Source organism: Grampus griseus (assembly GCF_964374135.1).
Source record: "Grampus griseus genome assembly, chromosome: 20".
Taxonomy (NCBI): domain Eukaryota; kingdom Metazoa; phylum Chordata; class Mammalia; order Artiodactyla; family Delphinidae; genus Grampus; species Grampus griseus.
The window spans coordinates 9,295,271-9,316,669 of NC_139014.1; the positions used below are offsets into that span (position 1 = coordinate 9,295,271).

At 58.8% G+C, this 21,399-nt stretch overlaps 2 protein-coding genes across 2 annotated transcripts in view; one reads left to right on the forward strand and one right to left on the reverse strand.

Moving 5' to 3' along the window:
- Positions 1-1,722, forward strand: part of PGS1 (phosphatidylglycerophosphate synthase 1) — a gene marked incomplete at its 5' end in the record, with an annotated part of 39,516 nt that extends 37,794 nt beyond the window's left edge. Inside the window, one exon of the mRNA XM_082678784.1 lies at positions 831-1,722. The remainder of the gene's footprint in view (positions 1-830) is intronic.
- The window catches only part of DNAH17 (dynein axonemal heavy chain 17), a gene marked incomplete at both ends in the record, with an annotated part of 110,072 nt that continues 89,348 nt past the window's right edge, over positions 676-21,399 (reverse strand). The window contains 14 exons of the mRNA XM_082679965.1: positions 676-923; positions 1,998-2,223; positions 2,722-2,865; positions 3,250-3,432; positions 4,529-4,714; positions 5,077-5,256; positions 8,928-9,119; positions 12,116-12,343; positions 14,266-14,393; positions 15,170-15,318; positions 18,294-18,487; positions 19,062-19,184; positions 20,760-20,930; positions 21,106-21,246. Of these exons, the coding sequence (XP_082536091.1) occupies positions 676-923; positions 1,998-2,223; positions 2,722-2,865; positions 3,250-3,432; positions 4,529-4,714; positions 5,077-5,256; positions 8,928-9,119; positions 12,116-12,343; positions 14,266-14,393; positions 15,170-15,318; positions 18,294-18,487; positions 19,062-19,184; positions 20,760-20,930; positions 21,106-21,246 (2,493 nt within the window). The remainder of the gene's footprint in view (positions 924-1,997; positions 2,224-2,721; positions 2,866-3,249; positions 3,433-4,528; positions 4,715-5,076; positions 5,257-8,927; positions 9,120-12,115; positions 12,344-14,265; positions 14,394-15,169; positions 15,319-18,293; positions 18,488-19,061; positions 19,185-20,759; positions 20,931-21,105; positions 21,247-21,399) is intronic.

The following is a 21,399-nucleotide window of genomic DNA, read 5'->3' on the forward strand; positions in this document are numbered from 1 at the left end:
GAGCTGTATGGAAATGGCCCCTCGGTGGAATAGTTTGCTTTTCGGAATTCTGGGGCAGGGAGGCGGCATTACCCATAATCGAGGGAGGTTTTCTTGCTTGAGAGAAGGAATAGTGCTTTAGGGGACAGTGCCTGTGGCAGTGGCCGCTCCTGTCTGTACGGGAATGGAACACCCTGGCCCTTAGTGGTGGGTGTTTGCAGGTAGCATCAGGCAAGGGTGTGGCTGCCTCCAGCTCTAACCCTACATGCCACCGGTGGGAAAAGAACGATAAACCCAGCTGACCCTGTGGGAAGTCAGGATTTGGGGGTTTGGTTCCTGGGATGCTCCCCTGGCTGCCGGGAATTGGGGCCTCACCCCTAAGCCTGTGCCAGGCCCCTGGTGGCCATCAGGCTGAAGGCTGGCTCAAGTGAATCAATCAGACAAACCTGGCTAAGTGGCTTCATTGTTTTAATCCCATCCACACCCCCTCTCCCAGGCTGCCCTCCACCCTCTGGCTAGTCTCGATGTGCATGGTTATAAAGTGCCTCGATTATTTAGGAGAACAAAAAAGCAATCATCAGTTCCTGTGAAAATAAGGGACAGTTGCAAGGCTGAGTTCCTAACTGTAAATTTGACGTTGCGGTCAGGACCTGGCGCCGGGCCGCGTGGGCCTCACGGCGGGACCCGGGGCTCCAGCTAGGCCTGTAGGAGCAGCGCCACGGCTGCCAGGATCCACTTTGCTGCCTTCTCTTTGGTCTTCAGGTTAAAGGTCCAGACGTAGGTGGGGCCGCGGATGCGTGTTTTGTACACGGGACACTCATAGATGTTCTTGGTCTCCATGCGGTCCACAGGGATGGCCTTGATGAAGATGACGGGCATGGCCGGCGTCAGCTCTTTCAGCCGCGCGTCGGCGATGACTCCCATCTGGGTGTCCCAGCGAGCTCCTGCAGGGACAGCACAGCCAAGGGTCAGGGTGGCCCAGGGTGAGGTGACTGGTTCCCGGTTCCCGTCTGTCGTGCTGGCAGTGGGGGAGGGGAGGGGCCTGGCTTGCACCCGCACCCCTGTAGAGATAGGCCAGGTGCCAGGGCCTGGACTGCACAGGAATTGCTGCAGGGGGGGCTGTAGGCAGAGGACGGGGTGGGGGTCGTGTGCACGGCGTGACTGCCTGTATGTCTCGCTGTGCACCTCTGAGGGACAGATCGGCCCTAAAGCGCGGGCTCCATTGTCTACGTGCGTGGTGGTTTCAGAGCCTCATGTGCCAGCCTTCTTCGTTTCAATGGCAGGAAATCATAACTCCAGCTGAAAGTGACAGACTAAACTCCCTGCTTCCCTCCCTCTGTAGCGACTGTCCTGCGTGCACCTGCACAGTACAAATATGTATATGCACACACAACTGTCCTGCCTTGAACCAGACTTACTTCTACTCACCCTATTTAACGATGCTTACATTTCCTGTCTGTAATTCCAAAATAAACACGGAGAATGGTTGCTGCTCTGCTTGTCTTTGGTGATGTGGGCACGGGGGGGTAAAGGGGTGACATCAGTCGCTAAGGAGGGTGGGGGAGTCGCTGGCACTCAACTCAGAGTGGGTCTGCCGGCTGGTCCTGTCTGACCTTGCCTGGTGCGGGACAGGGGTGACGTGGGCGGAACTGAATGAGTGCCAGCCTTGCCCCCCCGCCCCCCGCCGCTGCTGGGACCTGGCCATGTGATGGCCTCGCACTGGGCTCGGCTCAGGGGAGGGGGCCGGCCGGGCCTCCCTGCCCTTGAACCTGTGCCTTGTGGGGGTGCGGTGGTTGGACAGTAGCCCTGACAGAGGTGGGCTCCTGGACCCTCACCCCCAGAACGTATGCCTGTCCTGGGCTCCAGGGCTGAGCTCCTCATGGCCTCAAAATGGGGGCTCAGGTCTGCGGACGAGCCTGCACCGCAGCAGAGCCAAGCGGATGCCGGTGTGTGGTTGGGCTCCTCAGGCCACTGTGAGCCCACGTGCCCCTGGTGCTTCCCCTGCCAGTGCCTGTTACCTTCCATGAAGAGCCCGTACACGTAGGAGCCCTCCCGGGGGGGCGCGGTCATGTCCTCCCGGTTCTTCTTGGTCACCTCCACAGACAGACACATCTTGTCCAGTGGCCACTCGTTCTTCCTGGCCATGGACTGCATGATGGCCGTGAGGAAGGACTGCGGGTTGAAGAAGCCGGCCAGCCACACGGTGGTAGGCAGTGTGAAGTCCATCGTCCAGGCCTCGAGCTCCTGGAGGAGATGGGCGTGGGGCCGTGCTAGAGCCTCCCCGCCTCTGCGCAGAGGACGGCCGCCTGCCCGAGACGCCCGTTCACGGTCTGGACGGGGAGAGCAGGGTCCAGGAGGGGGGCTCACGATTGAGAGGATTTGGGTCTGAAAGAGGCTGCTGCTCTCTTTCTCCCCCAGGAGGTGGCTCCCGTGACAGGTGTCCCTGGAGCCTCTGGGCTCTGCTGGGAGGCCCTCTGCATCTGTGGCCGCAGAAGCTGCTCTTGCTTCGCGCTGGCCCTTTGCTTCCTTCGGGGAGGAAGTTCCTGCGTTGTCGGGCCTGCGTGCTCGTGGTGTGGCCCAGGCCCTTCCGGCTGTGCTCTGACCAAGGCCAGGCCAGCAGGGGCCTCCAGGCCTCTGACGGGGATGCATGTTCCCCCCCCCCCGCCCCCGCCTCACTCCTCAGGCCCTGGGGGCAGGTTTGCTGAGAGTCAGGCCAGCGGCTCCCCAGAAGCCTGTCCTTACCCTGATGCGGAGCAGCAGGTCGGCGTACCAGGCCGCCAGGCCCAACCTCGAGGGGTAGGCCCGGGCCACCCACGTGTCGGGCACAGTGTCATAGAACAGAGCCGTGGACAGGTCTTCCATGTCGGTCGTGATGGTCAGTTCTCCCTGAGGGACACGCAGACAGGGGTGCTGGGGCGCTCGGCACAGATGCAGACCCGGTCAGTCCTATGCCTTGTTTCACCTGCTCTCAGGTGGGCGAGCCCCGCCCCCCCCGTGTCGTGAGTTGACGTGGATCTGTGCAGTGCCCCTGCAGATGCCCTGTGGTGGCCATACCAGGGTTTCCTGCCAGGGAACAGTCCAGATGGCGTCCATGGCCACCTGGATGCATCTGCAGATGCCCTGAGGTGCCCACTCCTCCAGACCGGGGAACTCGAGGTGCCGAGGCCCAGCGGCCTGGGGCTTGTTGGTCTTGTGGCCAAGGGAAGTCAGCCTGCGGTGGCCAGCCCGCGTCCCTAGTCACACCCCAGGTCCTGCCACCCACGTTTTTACCTTCAGCCCCAGGTTCAGCTCCTTCAGCGAGCGGCGCATTTCGTTGGTCAGGATGTTCATTCTCTCACATTCTTGGAAGGCGACAACCACGTAGGGGGTCTTCTCGGCGGCCTTGGCCATGATCTCGGCCATGTTGAAGGTCTCCGGGATCTTCTCCAGGATCTCATCCAGCACGGCCTTCACCTGGAAGCCAGCCCTCAGCCAGCCCGTGTCACTGCGCCTGCACCCCCAGCCCTCCCCCAGCGCCAGGGCCCGGGTGCTGCCCCGACGTTCAACTCTGAGCCCAGGAGCAAGGCAGGTGGAGTTGCCAGAAAAACGGGATCACGGAGGTGCAGCCCCGCGTCTGATCAGGGGAAGGTAATCTTGGCCATCCGGCTTTAGTGTTCTGGCTTCGTTGTCACGGCCGTATGGCTCTGGCCACGGGAGCATTAGGCTGCCCTAGCCTGGTGCCTTCAGACATCCCTGGATGCACTGCTTCCCTCCCCCATCAGATCACCTTGCCCTTGGTGTGGGCTGTCTGCAGGGACCGTGCGGGGCACACCCTCTCAAGGGGTGGCCCACATGGTGGTCACGAGCACCACGGCCACCAGAGCATCTACTGATCTCTGGTTTCAGTCATTACACAAAGAAAATGTCAAGGGGCCTCAGAGCACTGAGAGTCTTCCAATCAAGAATCTGGTCTACTTACCTGGGAAGCCCAGTACTTAGCTAATTTTTAGCAGAGCTTGTCGGGAATATTTTAAGAAGTGCCAAGGTGCCGACGCCTCTTAGACGCAGAGGTAACCCTGGCAGCTGGGGGTTTATTACATGCTCTTACGTTGTCTGCGCCGTGCTGTTGCGGTGAGTGTTCATAGGATCTGTCCCCCGTGCTCACCTAAGCACATCTGGAGGGACTGGTTTAAGCGTCTAGACTGCCCTGCCTGAGCCACATGCACTGCCCTCCCAGGACTTCAGCTGCTGCCCTTGTGTTCGCGGGGCAGGGTTGAAGGGCAGGCCCTCTCGGGAGCCCAGCCAGGGAAGTGAGGAGCTGCAGGGAGGGAGGCTGCTCGGGCGAGTACGCGGAGACGCCCCGCCTCTCTCTAGCTCAGCACTTGGTGCTCCGTCTGGGCTGCAGCAGCCCGCTTGCAGGCTCCCCTACCCCTGAGTTCCTGATCCCGGGGTCTGGAGTGGGCTCCGATGAAGTTGCTAACAAGTTCCCAGGGGCTGCTGCCGGTCGTTGTGCCCCCATGTCCCAGGCCCTGCCCTTCCTCTGTTGCTGGATGGGTAGTCAGGCTCCTACCTTCTCCTCGCGAGATACCCCGGCGCCACCGGCTCCCGACCCGGTTTCTTTGGGCTGCATTTCCAGGACAGTGCGGAACAGCATCTCCGAGGTGGCCGTCAGGAAGCCAGTCTCTGCATTGGGGTGCAGGCCATACAGGCAGGGGCTTTCGGGGGGCAGGTTCTTGTCGATGTATTCGTGGTAACCCTGCAAAAGGGGGGGGCGGGTAAGCAGGGAGAGCTGTGTGAGCTGGAACCCGTGTCCTCCGTTTATTAAGCATCGCTTCCCAGAACGTTCTGTCCACGTCTTGCCCTCTGTACCAAACCTCATTTCCCTGACCCCCTTTTGGGGCTGCTCCCCAGGCACACAGAGGAAGTTTCCACTCTCCTCCATGGAGGCTGCCTTTGAAGCCCTCTTGCTTGGGTTGCCTGTCCGCTTGCTTATTGGTGGTCCATCTGCGACAGAGGCTCTCGCCAGGGAGCCTGCGGGACGGCACTGACCTCTGTTGCTTTGCGTCACAGAGGGAGCTCATGTTTAATGTGTTACCCGTCCCTGGAAGGAGCCCTCACCTTGTAGTCCAGGTTCGGGGGGATCTGAAAGCCCGGGGCCAGCAGGATCTCTCCCTCCAGCATCTCCGCCTGGATGTACTCCTCCAGGTACGTCCTGCAGAGCCGGCGGTCCCAGTCGTCGGTGATGTGGCCGCCGTACATGATTTCCCCAAAGAGGTAGCGGAGATCGTCCCAGGGCACCTTCGGAAGGGCGGCGGCCGTCAGGGGACCCTGTGCCCCACCCCTTCCTGGGTCTGCCAGCCCCTCCTGTCACCCCTGCCTCCACCAGGTCTGCAGGGTCACCTGCTACCCTCGGTCACCAGGCCCAAGCCTGGCCCTTCCTGCCCCCTGACTCGGCCACCAGCTCCTCCTTGACCCTCTTCCTGCCGGGCTCCTCGCACGAGGGGCTTGCCGGCTTCCCCTGCCTCCACCCCACCCCCAGCCAGGACGGCTCGGCCCTGTGCCCGCCCCTCTTCTCTGCGCTCTCCCTTGACGTGACCTCCCCGACCCCAGCACCGGCACTGCCCACCCCACAGGCCCTCCCCCCAGCTCCCACACGCTCCCTCTGCCCGTGCCCCCTTTGTTCCCCACGCTTGGAAATGGAAGTGTGGAGCCACCTGTGACCTTTCCCTTCACCGCCGTCTCCAGCAAGAGCGGTAACTCTTTGTGGATGGGCTCTTGGGCACCGTAGATCTTTCTGGCCATGAGTCACGTCCAGTTCGTTGTGCCTTCAGGATCTATCGAGTGGGTCTACTTTCTGATCCCCCAAAGGGCCCTGGTTCCGATTATACTCCAGTAGCCTTGCCCACGCGTGCCCCTGAGGTCTCGGTGGCACAGCCAGCTCCAGCAAGTAGCCTCCCCGCCAGAACCTTGGCTCACGGGCCCGAGGGAACCGGACCAAACCGGGCAGTGCACACAAGTGCGCCCCCTGGCGGCCGGGTCTCTCCGTGCATCCCACCCTTGGCCACTCACTACTCTCTGTTCTGCCTCTGCTTCCACGCTGTGCCCTCAGCCTGGGATGCCGCTCCTTTGGCCACCACATGGCCATGACCGTGCTCCTCCTCCAGAGCGGCTCGAGTGCGGCCCCTCCACAGAGCCAGGAACCCATTCTCCCGCCCCGGTCCCAGCACGTAGCTGCACCTCCTGCACGGCGCTGTCCAGCAGCGGGAGCTGCACGGGGCAGCCACGCACGTAACTTCAGATTTGCCAGCAGCCACTTAAGTAGAAAGATTGTTCCAACAGGCACTCGGCATAAAAACTATGAATAAGGTATTTTACGTTCTTTTTTTGTTTTAGACCAAGCTTCTGAAATCCAGAGTGTCTTTCGCTCCCCTCCGCTGGGACTTGCTGCATGTCACGTGTGGTGGCAGCTGACGCGCTGGGCAGCATAGCACACACACAAGTTTCTCCGAGGATTGTGGCTGTTTAAGGGCAAGGTGGGCATTTATGTAACTCCCACAGTGCCCTGCCTGGATGGCCGCTGTTTACCAAATGTGGGCAAGTTGAAGTTAATTGGATAAGAACTTGCTGATTTATCAAGTGTCCGATGTGCTCTCATGAACTTTGACTTAAAACATTAATATCGGGGCTTCCCAGGGGGGCGCAGTGGCTAAGAATCGCCTGCCAATGCAGGGGACACGGCTTCCAGCCCTGGTCCGGGAAGATCCCACATGCCGCGGAGCAGCTAAGCCCGCGAGCCACAACTGCTGAGCCCACGTGCTGCAACTACTGAAGTCCGCACGCCTAGAGCCTGTGCTCTGCAACAGGAGGAGCCACTGCAATGAGAAGCCCGTGCACCGCAACAAAGAGTAGTCCCCGCTCACCGCATCTAGAGAAAGCCCGAGCGCAGCAACGAAGACACAACGCAGCCAAAAATAATAAATAAATAAAAAAACAAAACAAAACAAACCATTAATATCCTCTCGATCGTCATCTTGTGTCTTGCATTTTTTCTCTCTGTTTAGTTATCTTGGGTATGTGCCTAGCTGCCTTTTCTGCATTTTGCGTATTTGCTTCGGGGACAGCTTCTGTTTCTCCTGCAAAGTAGGGCTGGGTACACCCCAGTTTGCCTCTCCGGCCCCATGACCTGCCTCCTGGGATGCGGGCCAGTGGGACTAACCCCTGGGGGGTGGGTGCCGTCTGTGTGCCCACACTTGCTGGATGGAGTTCCCAGAGCGCTTGTCAGAGACACGTTGCCAGGCCTCGCCCTCAGAGTCTGAGTCGACTTCCTCAGAGTCGGGAGGATGGACTGGCTCATTGCGGGCCGAGGGCGACATCCTCACAGGAGGTTATTCAACGTTGCCTCCCCGCCGCGAGCTGGGACAAAGGGAAGGTCAGGCTGTGGAGGCCTGGGGCCCGGCCTGATCACACACTGCTGAGCGGGACACGGGGTGTCACTCACATCTCAGCCCGCTGGTCACTGGAGCACACGGTGTGCGTTCTCGAGCAGTTTCTTACCCAGCTAGGGTTCTGTGGGTGTGTAACGAGGGAAGCGTCTGCGTAAATGTCGTTAGAAACTTCTAGCAAGACTGCTCCTCCCACTGGAATCTCCCCGGAGAGAACTGCTCTGACGAAGCTGCTGTGATGAGGAAAATCTTTCTTCACATCTTCTTGCGTTTATTTACTTGTGCGCGTGTTGTAAGATGTGCCACTGGCATTCAGCTCAGACCCTGTCATAGGCGAAGTGACCCCCGGCACCTGCCCACGGAGACCACTGTCCCCCTCCCCTGAGGAGGGCCGACTTTCTGTGTTTGGCCAGGAACTAAGCCAACAACATTCCAGGCTCAGGCTGGGGTGGTGGCCGTCCTGGGGGGTCGTCTTCCTCTGGGGTCTGGGGGCAGCTGGCCCAGGTCTCTCCTCCCAGTGCATCTGAGCTCTGTTACGATGGGTGGGACACCCTCCGCCCCTGGTCGCTCAGTCCCCAAAGCTTGGAGGGGGTGTGTGAGCCTCAGGCCTCTAGCCAGGCCCCTGGGGCGCCCACCGAGCCCCAAAGCGGCGAGTGCCTTGGCCCTGGGGCGCTGGGACAGGGAGCGGGTGACACAGGGGTGTGTCCGGTCACCCTGGGCAGGTTCTCGGGAGCCTCCTGGGTAAGCGGAACGTCGAGCTCTGTCGGTGTAGGAAGGTGCCGGCCGCAGGAGCACGGAGGAGCCCTGGGCTTATGGGGTTCCCTTCTGCCTCCCCCGGGGGTCACGGAGATGGGTCCTGTGCCAGCGCCACGCTCCACGTAAGATCCCAAGAGGAGCCATGTCAGGTGGGGAGAACGGCCGGCTCTAAGTTCCCGAGGGGGTGGCCACATCTGGAGGGGGGCTTGCAGCGGGCTTCACCCCACCTGGGGCGCGAGTCTCCCCTCTGGGCCCGCAGACAGGCCCTCCCGGCCACGGGGCCGCCTCGCAGCAGCCCTCGCAACAGCCTGCACGGCACCGGACACACTGGTTTTAATTTTCAACACAAATGAAAGGGAGCGTTCCGTGTCTCCAGGGAGATTTTTTTTTGGCCTTCCCTCTGAACCTGCGTTCTGTCGGCAAGGCCTGCAGCCCAGGCAGCCCTTTGGTATCTTCTCTCGGCTCACGCTGTCTGGGGGGCTGGCCTTTCTTGGGGAGTCGCTGTTCGGGTGCAGGACTGGCAGGTCCCCAAAGATATTGACTCCCATGGAGTTAGAAAAATTGCCAGACGGCTGAGAACTGCTGGAGGTGGTGGCCAGGGCCTGGGTGGTAACCATTATATCAGATGGCTGGGGTCACAGAGGAGTCGCACGTTTTCAGATTTTCTTTGGCCTATGAAACCTATTCAGTGTCTCTTAAACGTGAGACAGAATAATTGAAAGGAAGGCAGGGCGGGAGGACCACCCAGCTGGGCTCCAGGTGGGCCCTTACCTTGGGGTTGGCCTCCAGGTAGTTGTAGAGCACGTTGATGGAGATGGTGAGGTCCCCGTTGTTGAAGGGGTACGACCTGTTCCAGCCCTGGGCCCCAAACTTGCGCCTCTCGGCCACCACGGCGTGGAAGTAGCACAGGGCGAAGAGGATGCACTTGAACTCCATCTCCTTGGTGCACATCTCCAGTGTGTCCTGCGGGAGGGCAGGCACGCGGGTCAGGCAGGGTCCACACAGACGGCCGGGGCAGGACCAGGGCCGTCTTTACCAGCTGCTTCGCTGGGGGTGCAGGTGGGGATGAGGGGTGGGGCCTAAGGCCATCGACTGCTCTGAGCCGGTTTCCCGAGTCTCTCCCGACCTGTAGGGTCGGGTAGAGGACGCTTTCTTGTCCTTGCTTCCTCCAGAAATGCAGCTGTATCACTCTAAGTATTGGTTACAAGTCAAATTATTGATACATCTTCCTAATAAAATATTCCCCAATATAATTCCCCCGCAATTATCAACGTTCCTCATCATCTACACGCAAGCAGTACCCCAAACTCGCCAAAAACGATCTGTAAAGGAGGAGGGGATGCTGAGGAAAGCCTTTCTGAAAGCAGATGGCCCCAGGGAAAGGCCAACCCAGCCCAAATTCTGAAGCCCAGTTCTCTCTGGGTTTGTGCGACTTTAACGGATTAGTCTTTGCTAAGTGGGTGCCTCTGAACACAGAGGCTTCTGGAAGTTAAGCTGGGCTCCTCTTCACCCGCTCAGCCCTATGAGTGCCTCCCAGTGGCCGGGGGCCGCAGGCACAGCAGCCAGAAAGCTGGACCAGGGGACAGACGCCTATCAAATGGTCATCGTCGGGAAAAGATACACGAGGCGTAACAAGGGAGGGGCCCTGTCCTGATTCCACGGAAGCCCTGACACGGATGCCCGGCTGGGGTCCCCTCCAGCAAGCATGGGAAGGGAGGGGCACAGATGGGGGCTCCATCACCCCAACGTTCCCCCCAGATCCTTCCTCAATGCCTGTCCTAGAGACGGCGCCATCACCTGTCAGCTGTGGGCCCAGGAGACAGGCCTGGCTGGACCCTTCCAGACATCGGCCGTGAAAGGGTGCAGACTGAGACCACCAACCAGAGGGAGGAACCCGCCAGGCCCGAGGATGAGGGAAGGCCTGGCGGGTTCCGTCTGCCTCCGGAGGCTTCCCTCTGGTTGGACCGCTCATCACTGGCCTCCCGGGCCTCTGGGCTCTGTGATGTGCCCGGGGATGGTCTGGGCGCATCCCAGCCACTACTGCCTCTTCCTGTGAAACTCTGTGAAGGCAGTGGGCCCCCGAACTTGGGATGGTCCCCTCAGGAAGCAACAGCTTTCCGCATGGCTTCCCTTCCGATCTTTGCAGATGCCTTAGGTGATGCACAAAGTTAGGGAGCCCTCGAGCACCTCAGCAAGCCCCGGCCACGTGCCCGCTCGCCTGTCCTCAGCCGGGCAGCCCCACCTCGCTTCTGCCCGACAGCGACCGCGCTTCCTGCTGACTCCAAGCAGCCAGAGCATCTCCCCAAAGCCCAGCAGTCCGTCCACGTCCTCCCGGCCCCCATGTCCCCTGCCAGAGGCCCCAGCGGGCTCCACGCGCCGTGGGGAGCTGCTCCCGGGGCTCAGAGGCTCTTGCATTTTCTGTTGCTTGCCCCTCGGGCGTCAGCTGTCTCTACCTCGACACCCACCCCTCGGCCAAGCCTGGCTCGGGAGCCACTCTGCGGCCTGGAGCAGGCCCCAGACTCCTGCAAGTGGGGGACCAGCTTCCTGCCGACCTCGCCACCCTCCGCCACTCCATCACTGACTGATATTCTGGCAAAATATGATAGAAATGAAAAACGGATCACGTGCTCGGATTGACGGTGATGTTGAAATGCTACAGAATTCACCGCATGCCTCCTCTCCACCTCCGTACTGACTCAGCACAGACAGAAGCAAACAGCTCTGGGACCCCGCACTGGCCCGCAGCCCCCAGTGTGAGCTGCATCGCCCTGGGGTTTCCGTGCATGTCCCCACATGTTCATCACACCCTGTTCTCACTCCTGTGAACGCGTCCACGCCCCTCACCAGACTAGGCCAGTCACCCGCGTAACGGGTCTTGTTCACTGTTCCCTGAGCCTACCACGTCCTGGGCACACGGACGTACTGTTTGGAGGAAGGACCCGGTCTGCACATCTGTTTTCATGCTTTCCATTCTCTGTGACTTTACACTCTGACCTTGGTGGGTCCTTTAAGCCCATAGGGAGAGGTTAGTGGATGACTCAGATACTGTCACATAAATTAAAGAAATCAGATACAGACGTTACGCAACATCGGCACAATGTGCTCCATACATAATCTTTGTTGGGTATTATCAGAGAGTATCGGCTCTCTTCTTCAAAACGGTTTTAGACTCCCTTGGGAGACCAAACGCGTGCACCCAGAAGGTTCTTGTATAGGACAGGTGAAGGTCAGGCACCAGAAGAACGGACGCAGATGCTGGGGATTTGCGGAGCGGAGCAGGGGTGCCAGGGAAGGCTACACACGTGGCAGGTTGGGGACTGGGAGGTTTGGATGGGGGAGGAGTCACGTGAACAAAGGTCCAGGCGGACACAGCGTGGACAGGCAAGCCGAGGCCCCCCTACCCACCCTGCAGGGCCAGGGCACCCGGCGTCCCTCCACAAGGCAGTGGGGCCTGCTTGTCGAGGGAGGAAGACTGGGCCCGGGACCAGAGCACGGAGACCTGTGCGGCGGGCACTACCGCCCTCCCGTCTGTCACCTCCGCCCTCCAGCCGGGCGCTGCGGCCCCATCCCCTTCGCACCCGGCCTTCCCACAGCATCGCGTCTCACGGGGAGTGAGAGCAGGGGTCTGGGCAGCACTGTGGCCCCAGCAAGGCTGAATGACCCTCGGGGAACCACCTCGGGAGCCTGGCCCCTTCCTAAGGTGCTCGGACAAGCAGAGGACCCGGCCCACACTTACCGGGCCTGACGTGCAGGTCGTGAAACTCACGGATGACGCGCATCTCTGCTCTTTGAAGCTGTGCGCCAGCACTTTAGGTCATTTGCATTCTGCACAGTCCTTCGGGGATCTGTTCATTTTGTGGCTCAGGGAGTGTGTGCGCGTTGGGGATGGTGTGGGTGGGAGAGAACCGGCAGGCGCTGACGCTGAGCCAGGCACGGGACACGGGGGGAGGCCACGCTACCTGGGTGAAGAGGTCCAGGGCCTTGTGCAGGTTGGCGTACATGCCCGTGGGCGGCTCGTTGGTGATTTTGATGGCGTTCTCCAGGATGCCCTGGGGGATGATGTGGGACTCGGGGCTGGGGGCCGGCTCGGCGCTGATGAACACGCGGTAGTCATCGTGGCTGCCGACGCTGTACCGCTCCAGCTTCTTGTCCAGGGTGCTCAGCCACTGGGCCACCAGGTGGATGTTCTGCAGCCAAGACCAGCGCTTAGTGCCCGCACACTCCTCTCCACCCCGGGCCCATAGGGCAGGCCCCTCCCCAACGGCACCCGCACTCCCCACCCCGCTGTCCGCCCTTCCCGGGGCGCTGGCCACGCTTGATAATTTCACTGAGCAACTGAGTCCCCAGAGTTGAAGCTTGTTCTCAGTTCGTTCAGGACCTCCAGCCTTGCGGCGAGTCCTTCCTGCCCTCCACCAGCATAAGGGCTGAGAATTATATGGTCCCCACCCCTCCTCTGAGAGGCTTGAGTAAAAAGAAATGACTTGGAGGGACTTCCCTGGTGGCGCAGTGGTTAAGAATCCGCCTGCCAATGCAGGGGACACGGGTTCAAGCCCTGGTCCGGGAAGATCCCACATGCTGCGGAGCAACTAAGCCCGTGCGCCTCAACTACTGAGCCTGCGCTCTAGAGCCTGTGAGCCACAACTACTGAGCCTGCGCTCTAGAGCCCGTGAGCCACAACTACTGAGCCCGCAAGCCACACTACTGAGCCTGCGCACTAGAGCCCGCGAGTCACAACTACTGAGCCTGCGCTCTAGAGCCCGTGAGCCACAACTACTGAGCCTGCGCTCTAGAGCCCGCGCGCCACAACTGCTGAAGCCCGCGCACCCTAGAGCCCCTGCTCCACAACAAGAGAAGCCACTGCAATGAGAAGCCTGCACACCACAACGAAGAGTAGCCCCCGCTCGCCACAACTAGAGAAAGCCCGCACGCAGCAACGAAGACCCAATGCAGCCCCAAATAATAAATTTATAAAAAAAAAAAAAGAAATGACTTGGAGAAAAGAGAACCCTCACGCACTGTTGGTGGGACTGTAAATTGAAACAGCCACTATGGAAAACAGTTTGGATGCTCCTCACGAAATGAAAAATAGAACTACCCTGTCATCCAGTAATTCCAATCCTGGGTATTTATCCAAAGAAAATGAAAACACTGATTCCAAAAGATACGTGCACCCCTATGTTCACAGCAGCATTATTCACAATTGCCAAGATGTGGAAGCAACTTAAGTGCCCATCAACAGGTGAGTGGGTAAAGAAGATGCGGTGTATATACACAATGGAATACTAGCCATAAAAAAGAATGAAATTTTGCCACCTGCGGCAACATGGCCCGACCTAGAGAATATGATGCTGAGTGAAATAAGTCAGACAGAGAAAGACAAATACTGTATGATTTCACTTATACGTGGAATCTAAAAAGCAAAACACATGAACAAACACAGCAAAACAGAAAGAGAGTCACAGATACAGAGCACAAACAGGTGGTTGCCAGAGGGGTGGGGGGAGGAGAGAAATAGGTGAGGGCAATGAAGAGGTACAAACTCCCAGGTACAAAGTAGGAGAGTCACAGGTATGAATGCACAGTGTGGGGAACATGAGGTGACAGGTGACAGATGGTAACTGGACTCGTCATGGCGATCATTTTGTAAAAGAAAATGAACAGAAAGAAATGACTCGAACCTGAGGTCCCCGCATGGGACCAGGCTAGGCCCTGTGGACTGAGGTCAGCCACGCCGGAAGCTGAGGCGGGCCTGCAGTGGGACCAGCCGGGGCCTGGCGGTGGTCGGGGGGCGGGGTGCTTGGAGGGGCTGCAGGACCGAGGAGGGGCAGTCGAGCCAACAAGGGGGAGGGGGGGAGGCGAGGATGTCTTTCTCACTGCTGAAGAATCCACACTTTCAGTGGTGATGCCTCACACCACCTGCCAACCCAGGCAGAGCTGTGCTTGGTGTGGGCGCCTCCTGCCCCCTCCTTCAGGGGCTGTAGGATCCCCAGCCACGCTTGTGCATGTGAATCCCATAACCTGCTTTCTTTCAGGCCTTCAGGCCAAGCCCCACGGGCGCTGAGGCTGGGATCCCTCACCCAAGAGGCACAGGTGCCGCCCACCCCCATACCTGCAGAATGACCCAGTGTCCCTTCTCCACAGCCACGTCCAGGGCATTCTCCGCCACCACCTCTTGTCCCTGCCCCAGGGACACGTTATGGAGTTTCCCGTTGTCTATGGTAAATCCCAATTTTTTCCCTAAAGGAAAGGAAAACAGGAAAAGCATGGGGATGGCTGAATGACAGAAATGGAGCTTCTGTGATCCACAGCTGGGAATTCCACACCCTACCCCTTTTAAAATTGTGGTAAAATACACATAACATCAAATGTACCCCTTTAAAAGCCATCTTAAAGTGTACGATTTAGGGACATTTAATAATTCAGTGTCGTGCGACTGTTTATCTGGTTCCAGGACATTTTTATCGCCCCAGAAGGAAACCCTGTACCCATTAAACAGTCATTCTGCATCCCGTTCCCGCCCCAGCCCCTGGCAACCACTAATCTGCCTTCTGCCTCTACGGATTCCCCAGTTCTGGACGTTTCAGATACAAGGAATCGTGTACCGTGGAGCCTTCGGCACAGTGTTTTCCGTTCCGTCTACGGCGTAGCCTGTGTCAGTGCTTCCTTCCCTTTCATGATTTACCACTTTGCCATCAGCCGTTCATCAGCTGATGGACGTGTGGGTTGGATCTACCTTTGGCCGTCGTGAGGGGACCTGTTTGTTTGGACACCTGTTCCCAGGTCCGTTGGGAACGTCCCCAGGAGTGGAATTGCCGGGACATGTGGTGACTCGATGTGTGACCTAGGGAGGGACCACCTGCTCACACTGCCACCAGCAATGCAAAGGGCCCCGTCTCTCGTCCCCTCCCGACACCTGTCACCTCCGTGTGTCTGATACCTGCCCTGCTGGTGGGTGTGAAGGGCCGTCTCACTGTGGTTTGGATGCGCTTCTCCCCAGACCCGGCCGCACTTACCCAGGGCCTCCACGTCCTTCAGGGGGTCAGCGCCCGGGGAGAGGATGAAGAAGATGGGGCTTGAGGGGCTGCTCTCCTTGTAGGACTTGGAGAACTCAACGCTCCGGCCCTCTGTGAACTTGCTGCCCATCTTCTCCTCCACAAAGTTCCTGAGGGGGACACGCCTGGTCAGACCCGAGGCGAGGGACCGCTTTTCTGGGGGACTTTCTCAGGCAGAGAAGGGCCTCTAGCTGGAGAGTCGGTCTCTACAGGGCCCTCCTGCAGGCAGGGGTGGTGTGGAGGGGAGCGTGCGCGGTATTTGGCGGTGTTCGCACTGGGCACCCTTTGCGCCCGTCCACCTGTGCACAGACAGGTGAGAGGCTCTCAGCCAGCTGATGCCACCCCCACTTTCAAAGGCGTGCAAGGTCAGCCGGGAGGGAACCCGGGCCGCAAGTGTTCCAGGTGACCACACCTCAGCGCTCCCAAGGAAGGGATCAGTTTCTAGTGGCTTTCTGTCCCCCCCCCCCCCCACTTCCTATCTGCTCTCCAGACCAGGGCAGCAGCAACACGGAACAGAACCTAGATCGGCCTCTGCGTCCTGAGAATCTCCCCCGACGGGGGCTCTGAGGAGGAAGGACGCGTGCATTAGAGTCGCTTTGGTGAGCTCCATGGACCGCAAAACACGGATCATCAGGAAAGTCACAGAAAAAACCCAAACGTCTCTTTACATAAGCACCCCTCTGTTCCAAGCCCCAAACTCTATCTTGACCCTGATAAGGCTGGGGTCAGTCGAGGCCCCTCTTAGGGTGACCTTGGGATCTCAGCTCTCTGCCCCTCTCCCTTGACCACAGGTGGCTGAGCTCACTGTATCTGAATGAAACACAGGAGCTAAACTTATGTCCAGTGCGGTCTTTGAAAGAAGGACGACGGCAGTCTCCCCGGGAGAGAACACACTTATTCCCGAGGAGTCGGCGATCTGAGCGCTCTGAGCGTCGTGAAGACCCGTGGGTGGACCTGTTCACATAGAGGCTTCCCTCTGAGTCAACGGGGAGTCTGCGGGCGGGTGCCAGGTGGGCCTTCCCACTCCCGTGGGAGTGATAGCTGTCATTCGCTCCCCGGTCTGGCCTTTGCTGGCCTCTATACAGACCCTGAGCAGCGCTGACCACAGGCTGGTGGGAGGGCTCCTGCTCCAGGCCCCTGGTTGTGCTTGATTCTGGCCTTTGGAATTGACCCGGAATGTCAGTGCTAGAGTCCTTGCCCGGGAAGGAATTCTAGAAGGTACAGGTCCTGCCTGGGGCAGGAATGTCACAAGCTCCCTGCTGCTCCTGACGTGGCCGGGCCACGTGGTCGTTTTCTGCGGCTGCAGTGATGACGCAGAATGGAGGGCTCCGCTGCGCCTAGCGCTGTGTCCTGGGCACGGGGGTGCTGGAGCCGCCCCCAGCGGCTTGCATGCTGGCAGGTGCTACAGACCCGGGTGCTGTTCTGGGGAGCCCGTTACCAGCACCCCGCCCCGCCATGGGCGAGTTCCCTTCCCTGGGCCTGTGGACCCGGAGGAGGGGAGGTGCCCGGCTCGAGGGGTTGGCGGAGGGCGGAGTGAACCCACGCTCTTGACGACTGTGTGTTGTTGCTATTTGCCGTGGACTTGGACTTGAACTTCCTGCTCTTGAGCTCCACCGCCCTGTTTGATTCGGGAGGTGAATCTGCTTTCCTTGCGACCGCCGCAGAGCATGACTTGGGTTCGCCTGGCGTTTGCGGTCGCCCACGTGGTTCCGATGCGTTTTCTGCCGTGGTGACTCGGGTGGCTCTCAAGGGTGCTCTGGGGGCCGTGGGGCTGGACACCCACCCGTGCTCAGCTCGCCCGCAGGCGGTGTCCCCCTGGATGCTCAGTGCCCTTCACCTGGGCCTTCCCCACGCTGTGTCCGTGTCCGACCTTCCCGGGATGCCTTCCTGCTTTCTCCCTGGACCAGCTCGACTCTCCCTCGTGACTTGATTTCTTGCTTCACTCCGCCCGCTCCCCTCCCGCACCCAGAACCCCTCGCGGTCCCTTTCCTCTTCAGTCCCGAGAAAACAAAGCAAAACAGAAACACGTGTCTGTGAACAACCAGTGGGTGTGAGTCAGGCCTCTGCTTTGTCAGACGTGGGCGCCTTTTGGGAAATCTGGTGGCTTTCAGGCCACTAGGGCAAACGGAAAACCAAGACGCCCCTCTGAGAACGGGGCCTGTTTCATTCCCTCCCTCCCACACGACGCCATGGCCTGCCCGGGCCGGCCGTGCAGATGTTACAGCTGTTGATATTCCTGAAGTCTTTCTGTGCTTTGGGGAGTGAAAGGAACGGGCGCTGAAACCCGATGGTTAAGTTTCCAGTCCTGGAGGCGTTTCAGGTCCAGAGAGATTGTTCACGAAAGCAGAATGGTTCTCTTTGCAAACGAGCCGTAAAAATAAAAGATTTCCTCTAAATCCAGCCACTGAGGCCATGAAAGTCCTCGGGTGCTGATGGCTCTGCCACTGCTTTCTCCCCACAGCATCCTTAAAGGACCCCGCGTGGTCGTGGCCTTGGAGGTCATTAGCACCCAGGCTTTTTTAAAAAAATTAATTAATTAATTTTTGGCTGCGTTGGGTCTTTGTTGCTGCGCGCGGGCTTTCTCTAGTTGCGGCGAGCAGGGGCTACTCTTTGTTGCGGTGCGCAGGCTTCTCATCGCGGTGGCTTCTCTTGTTGCGGAGCACGGGCTCTAGGCACGCGGGCTTCAGTAGTTGCAGCACGCGGGCTCAGTAGTTGTGGCTCGCGGGCTCTAGAGCGCAGGCTCAGGGGCTGTGGCGCGTGGGCTTAGTCGCTCTGCGGCATGTGGGATCTTCCTGGACCAGGGCTCGAACCCGTGTCCCCTGCACTGGCAGCGCGCCCAGGCTTTTTTAAAATCTTGGTGGCCAACCCACCAAGATAAAACGGGAAGTTTTATCTTCCCGTCGCTTATCTCGGGGCGCCTCTCCTCGCCCAGGGTCAGGGGAGCCGGCGGTTCCTGTTGGCCACCTTCAGAGACCCCAGAGCTACGAGAACTCAGAACTGGAATTGGTGGCTGGGATGGGAGGCGCCCACTCCCCAGCCCTAAGGCCAGGCTGGGGCGGGGTGGGGCGGGGCTGGGGGCACTCACTTGATGGCGTAGGTCATGCGGTCGGGCCGCACGCACCTCAGCATGCACAGCTTCTGCAGCGCCGTCTTGTTCTTCCACTCCTTGGGGAAGACCTCCTTTTCGGGGGCTTCCGACTCCACGAGCTTCTTCCACCGCTTGGCGGATCCCTCGATGTCGCTGTCCAGGTTCTTGAACTCATCCATCTCCGAGAGGGCCTGGGGGCAGACGGCCTTTCAGCTCTCCCCCATCCCAGTGGGCGCCTTCCCCGCGGGCTCCGGGAAAAGCATGACCATGGGGCCTGTCGCTCAAACGATGAGCTGCTGGGGATGAATGGCTGGGACGAGGGAGGAATCCGATCGGGGATGTGACTCCTGGCTGCTTCTCCGGGGGCTCTGGAAGAGGGGCCCTGCTCATCCCAGGGGGCCGCCTTCCTCTGGTCTTTCTGAACTGACACAGTGAGGGCCCCAGGATTCTGAGGAATAGCCTTGACACTTTGCATTTTCCTGGAAGTGAGGGGAAGCGGCGGAGGGGCGACCCCTGGGCACACCCTGGGGCCCATCGCGGCTCAGCTTGCCGCCTGCAGGGACGTGATGATGAAGTTGCTGCGCTCCAGTAGGACAGCACAGTCCCCGTGAGCTGGCAGGCAGCCCATCAGTGCCTGGTCCCACCTCTGAGGCCTCCTCGTTCTACTGAATGTTACGGCCGGGAGCACCTTGTAAACATGTCTGGGGCGAGCAGGAAAGGCCGCGAGGTGGGGAGAGAACACAGTGTTCAAGTCTGAAGGCCAACCTTGATGCCGCCCCATCCCTGATGCTGCAGGAAGTCCACGGGTGACACGACCCCGGCTTTGAACGGGAACCGCAGAAGGAAATCCAGCTCCACCGGGTTCAGCTCCTTCTTCATGGACAAGACCTGAGGGGCCGTGGGGCTCGCTTAGATGTTGCCCTACGACAGGGGCTCATACCCCTTGCCTGCAGGGGAAGCACTGTCCTGCCCCTTTGGGGTCAGCCCAAAGCTTGGTCAGCACCTTGTTTGTTTTTCAATTGCGGTACAATACACACAGCATAAATGCACCACTTTAACCCTATTATGGTCCAAAATCCAGCGGCATGTAGTGCATTCACACTGTTGTGCGACCAGCACCACTGTCCAGGTGCACAGCCTTTCCGTCACCCCAGAGGCAAAGCCCCTACCCTTCAGCAGTCCCGCCCTCAGGCGACCATCAGTCTACTCTCCGTCTCTACAGCTTTGCCTTTTCTGGACATTTCCAGTAAATGGAATCATACAACACGAGGCCTTTTGCATCTGAGCGTGTTTTCAAGGTTCATCCGTGTTGTAGCGCGTGTCACTGCTTCATTTTTTTATGGACGAATAATGGGCCAGTGTATGGCGAGACCACATCTCGTTTACCCAACAGTCCATCGTTGGACGTTTGGGTTGTTTCTGCCGTTTGGCTGTCGTGAAAATGCTGCCGTGAATGTTTACATGCACGTATTTGTTTGAATACGTGTTTGCAATTCTTTGGGGTATATACGTTTTCTGGTCACATTTGAAGTCACCTTGCCACTGGTGCGCACAAGCTCTCTGGGCTTCTAGCAGGCCCTGTCTTGGTCACTGAAGTGGCTCTTTGGGCAACTGGCCCAGCCCCTCCATCTCAGATGGACGGCAGGGGAGCCGGGGCCGCGGTCACTGTAACCTCCCCAGTCAGGAGCTCACACAGCTGCTTTCTCAGATTCCACAGAGAGTTTCCCCTGAGTCAGGGTCTCTTTTTTTTTTTTTTTTTTAATCTTAGTAAAATAAAAAGTTCTTTGGGCCTGAAAAGAATACATTCTACTCTGGAAAATTAGGGGGAGCATCAAGGAAACTTATCTTGATGTGCTCTTAGCAGGGGAGAAACAGGGAACCCGTTACTCAGAGATTCACATGGAAAAGAAACCTCCTTAACCTGGACCCCTAATTCCAAGTTGGAGTTTGGATGGAAAGCTGGGTTGACATTGATGCCCAAGCTAGCTATGAAATCCGTGTTCCCAATAACACTTATAACACGGTGCAAACAAAGTGGCGGAGAGGTTGTTTAATCAATTTAGTGGAACCAAAATCTTTAAATATTTCAGCAGGTCTGTAAAAACAGGGGGCATGTTTACTCATTAGTACCTTTCTTTCCCATCCACAGCGGACTAACCGCTAAGGCGGGACTGTCGGCTCGGCATGACTTGAAGGGACTAGAACGACGTCTCCCTTTAACTGACCTTCCCTCCCCTTCAATGGTTCCCATTGGGACACCTTTCCTGGTACCAACTCAAGAGCCCAGGTGTGTTCCGTACATTGTTAAAAATGCAGGTTTGGATCCACTAGGTCTGAGCCGGAGCCTGAGAATCTGCATTTCCAACCCCCCCCCCACTCTCCCCCAGCACCCCACCTCACCCCACGGGGCTCCGGTGCTGCCCGTCCAAGGACCACACATGGGGCATCGAGGCCAGATGTTACCTGAAATGTCACCTGTGCGAGGAAGATGAGTTTGTCTCGCTCGAAGAGCCCGCGGGCCGTGTACATGTACACGGAGTAGGTGATCTCGTCCGTCAGGTTGATCACACGCTGTTTGACCTCGTCGGCGGGGGCGGTCTTCTGGATGGCCTTCTCGAACACCACGTTGAAGGCCTGGTTGGGGAGGGGGGGGTCACCGAATGCAGGGGGCTCCACGCTGCCCATGCGGGCTCTGGGGCACTGCTCGGACCCGGTGCTGGTGCTGGTCAGACCTGGTGTCCTGGGTCCCACCCCCCAAGCCCACCTGCAGCCTGGGCCCCAGTGGCCCCGGACCCGGATGCAGCCGCACCTTGAGCGAGAACTGGTAGATGGGGTTGATCTTGCTGAGGTCGTTCAGGATGAAGTACAGCAGGGACGCCCTCCCCGCGGCTGGCACGTAGTTCTCTCTCGCCTCGTTGATTTTAACTTCTGTGATTTTTGCCTCTTGCACCTCAAAACAAACAATCAAAAAATGGGCAGAAGACCTATGTAGACACTTCTCCAAAGAAGACACACAGATGGCCAACAGGCACATGAAAAGCCGCTCAACATCACTAATAATTAGAGAAATGCAAATCAAAACCACAGGGAGATATCACCTCAC